The sequence below is a fragment of the Salvelinus alpinus genome, chromosome 15, assembly GCF_045679555.1.
Source record: "Salvelinus alpinus chromosome 15, SLU_Salpinus.1, whole genome shotgun sequence".
NCBI classification, from domain to species: domain Eukaryota; kingdom Metazoa; phylum Chordata; class Actinopteri; order Salmoniformes; family Salmonidae; genus Salvelinus; species Salvelinus alpinus.
This window is the reverse complement of record NC_092100.1, coordinates 51,210,787-51,221,030: the sequence shown is the minus strand read 5'-3', so window position 1 is coordinate 51,221,030 and position 10,244 is coordinate 51,210,787. Positions and strand designations below refer to the sequence as shown.

Here is a 10,244-nt window from a genome sequence, read left to right as displayed (position 1 = left end):
CTTGGGAGCAATTTCCAAACGCCTGAAGGTACCATGTTCATCTGTACAGAAAATAGTACGCAAGTATAAACACCATGGGACCACGCAGCCGTCATACTGCTCAGGAAGGAGATGCGTTCTGTCTCCTAGAGATGAACGTACTTTGGTGCGAAAAGTGCAAATCAAACCCAGAACAACAGCAAAGGACCTTGTGAAGCTGCTGGAGGAAATAGGTACAAAAGTATCTATATCCACAGTAAAACAAGTACTATATCGACATAACCTGAAAGGCCGCTCAGCAAGGAAGAAGCCACTGCTCCAAAACCACCATAAAAAAAGCCAGATCAGAAAGATCACAAAGATCGCCCTTTTTGGAGAAATGTCCTCTGGTCTGATGAAACAAAAATAGAGCTGTTTGGCCATAATGACCATCGTTATGTTTGGAGGGAAAAGGGGGGAGGCTTGCAAGCCGAAGAACACCATCCCAACCATGAAGCACGGAGGTGGCAGCATCATGTTGTGGGGGTGCTTTGCTGCAGGAGGGACTGGTGCACTTCACAAAATAGATGGCATTATGAGGCAGGAAAATGATCTGGATATATTGAAGCAACATCTCAAGACATCAGTCAGGAAGTTAAAACTTGGTCGCAAATGGGTCTTCCAAATGGACAATGACCCCAAGCATACTTCCAAAGTTGTGGCAAAATGGCTTAAGGACAACAAAGTCAAGGTATTGGAGTGGCCATCACAAAGCCCTGACCTCAATCCTAAAGAAAATCTGTGGGCAGAACTGAAAAAGTGGGTGCGTGCAAGGAGGCCTACAAACCTGACTCTGACACCAGCTCTGTCAGGTGGAATGGGCCAAAATTCACCCAACTTATTGTGGGAAGCTTGTGGAAGGCTAGCCAAGACATTTGACCTAAGTTAAACAATTTAAAGGCAATGCTACCAAATACTAATTGCGTGTATGTAAACTTCTGACCCACTGGGAATGTGATGAAAGAAATAAAAGCTGAAATAATATCATTCTCTACTATTATTCTGACATTTCACATTATTAAAATAAAGTGGTGATCCTAACTGACCTAAGACTGGGAATTTTTACTAGGATTAAATGTCAGGAATTGTGAAAAACTGAGTTTAAATGTATTTGGCTAAGGTATATGTAAACTCCCGACTTCAACTGTATATCCTGGCTTCAAAGAAGGTTGGTGGCACCTTAATTGAGGGGAACGGCTCGTGGTAATAACTGGAATGGAATTGTAACAAACACATAGTTTTGAGGTTTTCAATGCCATTCCATCTGGTGCTTTCCTGCCATTATTATGAGCCGTTCTCCCCTCAGCAGCCTCCTGTGCCTGGTTTTAAAAATATGAAGACAGAGCGATTCTAAAATTGCTCCCAAGTATGTTCACTATTGGCAGAAGGAAAGGTCACTGAACTCAATAAATACGTGCAATAAATCTGCAAGAACCTCCTGAAGACATGCACAAAATGCACTCAATGTTCCTTTACACACATACACGCATGCACACACACACACACACACACACACACACACACACACACACACACACACACACACACACACACACACACACACACACACACACACACACACACACACACACACACACACACACACACACACGTTTCCCAAACTCACATACACATCCCTCTTATTTTATCCTCCTCGCCCTCCTCCACATCCCTTTTAATTGGAGATTGTGATAGTGGAGGAGGAGGAAAAAGAGAGGAAGTGAAGGAAGGAGACTAATGTTATCAAACAGGCTACTGTGAGGAGTGTGATGATTAAGGCCTTTTGTGACTTGGCACTCAGACACCTCATGATTATCTGAATGGTGAATGGTGCATGAAGAAGTCTTGTGGTGGCAGGTAGCCTAGTGGTTAAAAGTGTTGGTCCAGTATCTGAAAAGCCCCTGATTCAAACCCCCAAGCTGACTAGGTGAAAATCTGTCATGTCCTTGAGCAAGGGAGTTAACCCAAATTACACCTGTAAATGCTCTCTGGATAAGAGCATCTGCTAAATGACTAAAATGTATAAAAAAAGATGACTAGTGTGTATAGCCTACACAAATGTTAAGATAAACAAATCATGTCCAATGGTTAACTAACGTCAATTACTATTGTAATGAAACAGGCAGGGAGCAGGTCTCGAACCCTCGACCTCCTAGCCCGAGGTCCGGCGCGCTATCGACTGTGCCGCAAAAGCATGCTCCAGCGGCAGAGTCGATTTCCGCGCTTATAAACCCAGGGTCGTTACACTACTCCCTCCTTTCAAAGAGCGCGTCCTCGCGCTAGCTTGCGACTTTACGTTTTACAGGAACGCGCTCACCGGCCAAGCACACGCACTGTCGTGGATGCGAGGTCCGATCACTTCCGACACCAATGTAATGAAACAGGCAGGGAGCAGGTCTCGAACCCTCGACCTCCTAGCCCGAGGTCCGGCGCGCTATCGACTGTGCCGCAAAAGCATGCTCCAGCGGCAGAGTCGATTTCCGCGCTTATAAACCCAGGGTCGTTACACTATTTTGCCAAATATAGCCGAGTTCAGATTATTTGATACATCTGACGAATTCTTGAACAAATATAGAGTCAAACAGTGCAAATAGTATGGGGACGTGACTTTGCTTGTTGTGTCTACACTACGTTGCGCCGCTTTCCGCGCGGGGCGTGGGACCGTTTCATGCGCGCAGGCACAGACACAAATGCAGAGAGCGCTACCAACGAGAGCTCTCCGCTGCCCACCGCGCCGTCTGTGAAGTGAAAATGGGTCTCGAAAGGGAGAATTACGAGACGAGTATCATCATGGACGAGGACGAGTTCAACAGATCAATAGAACCGATTTTGTCGAAAAAAGACTACGTCTACGCGGCGATCCCAGACCGAGATCCCAATGACATAAACGCGCACTTAAAGGTAAACTACTGTATCAGTGTCTCAGCGCACCGTGCGCTCCGGTTTTCACAAAGTAAACACCAGTGGACGAATAAGCTGTAGATCAATACTTTCGTTATTGTCGTTTTGCCATATGTAATAAACTAATCATAAGCAAACATTTTATTCATGCATAATAAATGAAAATGTCATGCGCCATTGCCTGTGTGTTTAGTTTCCATGTTGGCTGTAAACTCCTGCTAATATGTTTGTTTGGACAGAATATGACAAATGGGTGTGGGAGTGAGTCCATGACTGATTCCTGACAAGCGCTTGTCTCCTTCCCCAGGTTGGTTTTGACGATGTGATCGCAGAGCCCAGTTCCAGCCACAGCTTCGACAGAGTATGGATAGGAAGCCACGCCGTCTTCGAACTGTTCAAATATGTATTCTACCGAATACTGACCACCATCCTCGCCGTTCCCATGGCATTTATCATCGGGATAGTCTTCGGGGTCCTCAGCTGTATTCATATTTGGTAGGAACACATCACATGCTATCTTGTTGTTTCAGAGCTTGGCCAAGGGCCACATTTTCCATTGCCTGCTCTGCTGCCTATTTGTTTTGACCCATTGCAGACAGTTTGCACAGAAAGACCAGTAGGCATACTGACATATACATTTATACAATTAATATCATATGTAGGGTACAACTATGAACGCATTGTCATTGTTTTTACTTTATTTAGGCAATTATGGCATAGCTTTTCCATATATAGGCTTGTTTTGCATTATGTGCTGTATCCATGCCAGAGGACACAGTGGTTAGGTTGAAGGCAAACCATGCAACTCCTGACATTCACAAAATCTGCCTAAGAGTCACTTAGCTAAGGGGCTGCTTGCTAAAACAACACCAGATCTGTGCCCAAGTGAGGCACTTTATGGAAAGTTAGGAGGAATGCAGTGTTCAGCTGGTAATGGGAAAAAAGCCCCCATAACCCCTGCCAGATAGTTGGCATTCTAGTCTGCCTTGCAGCACTGTAGGCCTGTTTTCAGAGGAGGGTGGGACATTCCACTAGAATAGATAGGCTACAGATTTCTTGTGGGCATGTTTTGTGGGCATGTTTTGTGGGCAAGTCACAAAGTAACTGTCTTATGACCTTTAGTACAGATTATGGACTAGTTTCCCCATGTCTCAATGTCTCAGTCTCTCCGAAGAATAGATTTTTGCCAAAAGTCAATGGGTTGGATCTCAAATGGCACCCTGTCCCCTACAGAGTTCGATCTTGGTATCATCAAACCAGATAATCTTGTTTCTCATGGTCTGAGAGTCCTTTAGGTGCATTTTGGCAAACTCCAAGCGGGCGGTCATGTGCCTTTTACTGAGGAGTGGCTTCTGTCTGGCCACTCTACCATAAAGGCCTGATAGGTGGAGTGCTGCAGAGATGGTTGTCCTTCTGGGAGGTTCTCCCATCTCCACAGAGGAAGTCTGTAGCTCTGTCAGAGTGACCATCGGGTTGTTGGTCACCTCCCTGACCAAGGCCCTTTTCCCCAATTGCTCAGTTTGGCCGGCGGGGCCACTTCTAGGAAGAGTCGTGGTGGGTCCAAACTTCTTCCATCTAAGAATGATGGAGGCCAATGTGTTCTTGGGGACCTTCAATGCTGCAGAAATGTTTTGGTACCCTTCCCCAGATCTGTGCCTTGACACAATCCTGGTTCAGAGTTCTACTTATGTAAATAAGGTCTGTTTTTTAATTTTTGTTAAAAATTCTAAAAACCTATTTTCACTTTGTCATTATATGGTATTGTGTGTAGATTGACGAGGAAATGTTTTTATTTAACCCATCAAGGAAATGTTATTTAATCCATTTTAGAATAAGGCTATAACATAACAAAATGTGGAAAAAGGCAAGGGATTTGAATGCTTTCCGAATGCACTGTATACTCCGGACTCTGACATTGCTTGTTCTAATGTTTTTAGATTTCTTAATTCCATTCTTTAACTTTTTAGATTTGTGTGTATTGTGTATTGTTAGATATTACTGCACTGTTGGAGCTGGGAACACAAGCATTTTGCTACACCCACAATAACATCTGTTAAATATGTGTATGTGTAACAGTATAACTTTAGTACGTCCCCTCGCCCCGACACGGGCGCGAACCAGGGACCCTCTGCACACATCAACAACTGACACCCACGAAGCGTCGTTACCCATCGCTCCACAAAAGCCGCGGCCCTTGCAGAGCAAGGGGAAACCCTACTTAAGTCTCAGAGCAAGTGACGTAACTGATTGAAATGCTAGTAGGGCATACCCGCTAACTAGCTAGCCATTTCACATCCGTTACATATGTGACCAATAAGATGGGATTTGATTTGAAAAGTAGTGCTTTATATTGGGAATAGGGTGCCATTTGTGATGAGGAAGAGTCCGTCTGCACTGTCTGTCACAGCTTTTATGGAGGATAAGCCTTTTAAATATGGCTTTGGTGACAGAGCAGGGATCAGTAGAGGATGGAATGGGAACAATGAGAAACAGTTGACCCTGTGGCTGGTCAATAGACGTCTGGGATGTGTCTGATAGATAGTGTCACAAGATGTCGTGGCACTAAAGATGGCACTATAATAAATTAGGGTTAAGTGCCTTGCACAAGCGCACATGGACACGTTTTTCACCTTGCCGGCGCGGGTATTCAAAACCGTGACCTTTCGGTTGCTGGTCCAACAGCTCTAACTGTTAGGCTTCCTGCCACACGTAATACATACTGCAAGCTCCAAGCATTCATAAAGTCTGCATGAACTGTTTATGCATATCCAAAATGGACAAAGTAAGAGGATCGAGAAGGCTGTGTTAGAATTCATGTTGCGAGGATACTCTGGACTCTGCAGCAAACGGAACTTGTAAGGAACACCTCATGCATCTGATATTACACCCAACACAAGGTTAAATGTTCCCCGTAATGTCATATGTATGTAGGTAATACCTATGCCTACACATTCTGTGCATTTGAAGAATACTGTGTGTGTGTGTGTGCGCGATGCAAAGTGAAACCTGCTTTTGTGGTCCTCCTCCTTCCAGGGTGTTGATGCCGGTGGTGCGGAGCTGTCTGATGGCCCTGCCCTCTGTCCAGGTGGTCTGGAGCAGCCTTACAGACATTTTTGTCACCCCCCTCTTCCACAGTATGGGCAGGTGTCTGTCCTCTGTCCACGTCAAGGCCATGGACAACTGATAGGGTCTTTGTTATGGGGGTGGGGGTTCAGAAGTTACAGGATATCTTCACTTTTTTTTTAACCTATTTCTAAGTGGGAAAAATAAGTAAATAATTTGAGGTAAGTCTTAAAAAAGTGAAGATATCATTTACTTATGTTTGCGTTGAAATATATAATAGCTTTATGAAGCCAACATCGACACACCATGTGGTGGAATTATGGTAGAGCATATAAGTGCAACTGATAAGTTACGAGCGCTCATAAAGGATGATTAGGGTAAACTTCCCTTTGACAACACCACAGCACCATCTGGGTAATAAGATGATCCAACATGATCATTTATGTCATTTGGAAATTTCAAGATTCACATGATAAATCAGAATGTCCACTGTTCATAGAAGTGGTTGTGTAGCATTTAGAATCAGTTTTGATGTATTCTGCCAAAAGGACAATTGTGCAGTTGTGACCAAAATAAATTATTGTCATTCCATTATTTTGATGCTAAAAAATAACTGTTTTAATCATAAAGGATCAGATCAGGGCAACAGTATATTGGCCAGTTAGGCATCACAACATTCCTGGCATCAGACATGTAATGTTTGTGTAGTTTCTGCTTTTTATGTGTTGTGGATATATAGCAGAGGATTCAGATGGAATTTGAATGAATGAATTGCTTCATATGTTTTCTGTAATAGAGTGTACACTGATCCTAGATGCTGAGATGCAGCTTATCCTTCTCCAGCCTTATTTGGCTGCTGCTGTGTTAATCTCACAGTGCTTTGGATACATTTTGGACATTTGCTTTCACACAAAGACAACCTACCTAGTAAAGACCTAAGACAGTTGTATATATTTTGAACAGAAGCTGGACTTTTACATGTTTAATATAATAAACAAAAGGGTGGGTTGTCTGAGTATTGGCTTTCGAACTAATTATTTATGCACAATTGCCATGTTTCTTGACGGCCCATGTTTCTGTGAGTCGTGAAAAAACTGGACAGAACTTTTATGTTAAGTATCTAAGATGAGTTTACTACTCTGGTTTATTCTATACAGTCAGGTACATGGTCGTGGGCCTAGGTGCCGCTGAGCTTTCTAAAAGCCGTAGAGCAACTAGCTTGCCTTATTCTTTGACGTCAGAACCCAAGTGTGGAGAGAATCTAGCAGATAGTGCCACCAGTTCTTCACAACTTATCGTATAATACGTCACACAAAACCTTGGCTTTGTCCAAAATGGCACCCTATTCCCTAAAAAGTAGTGGGCTATATAGGGTATAGGGTGTCATTTCAGAGGCACGCTTGTGCTTTGTTTTAATGGGACAACCAAACGCAGCGATTCTGTCAGTAACTTCTAATCCTTTGGCTAAGCGAGGCGGTTGACAGCTTGCCACCCAGCCAGTCAATAGACCATGTCTGTACTTGGCTGAGTTATCTCTTCAGTGCTGAGAGGAAATTGGAGGTGTGATTGTGCAATAGAACACACAGGTGTGGAGTTATTGTTTTTATGTAGCAAAAATGGTAAATGGCATGATGTGATTCTAATTGAGCTCAACAAACGAGACTTATTCTTTGATTTGTAAAAAGTACCAAAAGTGTTCCTATTCTGCATCAAATAAAGATCATTATTTCTAAAAAAAATCTGAGTATTGCTGCGTGTCTCTCTGTCATAGAAAATGATGAGAACTGTGATAGGAGATATGTTTCTCAGTCTCAGTGAGAGAGACGAGTTGTAAATCACTAACTGAGCTGGTCTGATTGCATAAGACACATTCCAATACAGAGAGAAGAAGAACTGCCTCTGCCTGACCCTGTGGGTCTATTGCAACACGACCTGGGGCTCTGCTGATAATCTACAGGTTTACACAGCACAATACTGATTTGGTAGAATATGGAAGAATATTCCATACCAGAATATTCCATACTGATAATAACCTACAGGGTTACATAAATACAGCATTTTACTGACTTGGTAGAATGTAAGGAATATTCCATACTGATATTTACAGTTTGAAATTTACTGGGGTGGGGGGTTGGTCCAAAATAGGGGATTCATACCTTCTTTTTGTTTTGCTTTTGGGAGGGTTGTGTGTTTTTTTTATTGGGTACAGTGGAGGATAGTGCACATTTCCCCAGGTTTACATTCACCCTTTTGCAGGTTTTATGATATAATTTCTTCCATCCTAGCCACATTTACTCTTCTGCTTGACCACGCCTCCCCTATCAAGGTAATTTGGTCCCTCCCTTATGCACTACACTTTTCTGCTCGATTACTATACCACAGGTCAATGTAGTCTACCAGTCTAACAATCCATCTGCCCTCTATCTACAATTCATTGTGACAATAGTGGTGGGTGGATCGTTTATCCAGATCTGCAATAGGCTGACTAGCAATCATACCACACGTAAAATCATTAAAGGTTGCAACTATTTTCAACATACATCCACAAGAACATAGGGGAATAGATGATAGGCAGCGTAGAGGGTTACGCGTGTCATTGTGCATGAAAGAACATTGAAGACATGAGACAGACAGCTCAAAAAGCTCCCCCATTGATCTTGTTTAGTGACAATAAAAATGTCCTACCTATAAACTAGCCTACAACACCCACAATGCAATGAATCATAGCATTATTGTTTTCAAGTGAGTACAAAATTCTGCTCTAGGCTGTAGACTGCAGTGAAAATGTAATTTGAGTAACGGTGCAAAATCCCTGTGATTTGAATGTCTGATTCCATTTTGATCAGTTGTGGGTTTACTCTAGACAGTTTATAAGGTCTAGAAAAGCACAGTAGCAGGCCAGTCTGGCTGTAATTTTACTTCTGATACTGATGTCTTTTGGGAATCATCGTTCTCCCAAGTCGTCCTATAATAATGTGGCCACATACAGAGCTTTCAGAAAGTATTTACACCCCTTGACTCTTTCCACATGTTGTTGTGTAACAGCCTGAGTTTAAAATTGATACAAGTTACATTTTTGGTCACTGGCCAACACACATAATGTCAAAGTGGAAAAAAAACATAAAAAAACAAACAAGTATTTCAACCCTTTGTTATGGCAAGCCTAAATAAGTTCAGGAGTTAAAAATGTCTTTACAAGTCACAGAATAAGTTGCATGGACTCTGTGTGCAATAATAGTGTTTATTAACATGAGTTTTGAATGACTACCTCATCTCTGTACCCCACACATCCAATTATATGAAAGGTCCCTCAGTCGAGCAAAGAATTTCAAACACAGATTCAACCACAAAGACCAGGGATGCCTCACAAAGAAGGGCACCTAACGGTAGATGGGTATAAATACAAAAAGCAGACATTGAATATCCTTTTGAGCATGGTGCAGTTATGAATTACACTTTGGACGGTGTATCAATACACCCAGTCACTACAACGATACAGGCGTCCTTCCTAACTCAATTGCCAGAGAGAATGTAAACCGCTCAAGGACTTCACCATGAGGCCAATGGTGACTTTAACACAGTTACAGAGTTTAATGGAGGTGATAAGAGAAAACTGAGGATGGATCAACAATTTTGTAGTTACTCCACAATACTAACCTAAATGACAGAGTGAAAAGAAGGAAGGCTGTACAGAATACAAATATTCCAAAACATGCAACTTGTTTGCGACAAGGCACTAAAGTAATACTGAAAAAAATGTGAGAAGGCAATTAACTCCTTGTCCTGAAAACAGTGTTATATTTGGAGCAAATCCAATGCGTCACATTACTGAGTACCACTCTCCATATTTTCAAGGATAGTGGTGGCTGCATCATGTTATGGGTATGATTGTAATCGTTAAGGACTGGGGAGTTTTATGGGGGGGGGGGGGGGGTATGGAATGGAATGGAGCTAAGCACAGGCAAAATCCTAGCGGAAACTCTGGTTCAGTCTGCTTTACACCAGACACTGGAAGATGAATCCAACTCTCAGCAGGACAATAACCAAAAACACAAGGCCAAATCTATACTGGAGTTGCCTACCAAGGAAACAGTGAATGTTCCTGAGTGGCTGAGCTACAGTTTTAACTTAAATCTGCTTGAAAATCTAGCAATGATCAACAACCAATTTGACAGAGCTTGAAGAATTCTGAAAATAGTAATGGGCAAATGTTGTACAATCAAGAACAACTCACAACTGTAATCACTGCCAAATGGGATAAT

The 10,244-nt window shown here is 42.5% G+C and overlaps 1 protein-coding gene across 1 annotated transcript; it reads left to right on the top strand.

The window, feature by feature from the left end:
• Positions 1–2,658: 2,658 nt before the first annotated feature.
• LOC139540298 (caveolin-2-like) lies at positions 2,659–7,721 on the top strand. Its single transcript, XM_071344037.1, has 3 exons — positions 2,659–2,919; positions 3,227–3,414; positions 5,953–7,721. The coding sequence occupies exons 1-3, from the start codon at positions 2,770–2,772 to the stop codon at positions 6,101–6,103; spliced, it is 489 nt and encodes a 162-aa protein (XP_071200138.1). The 5' UTR covers positions 2,659–2,769; the 3' UTR covers positions 6,104–7,721.
• The last annotated feature ends 2,523 nt before the right edge of the window (positions 7,722–10,244 follow it).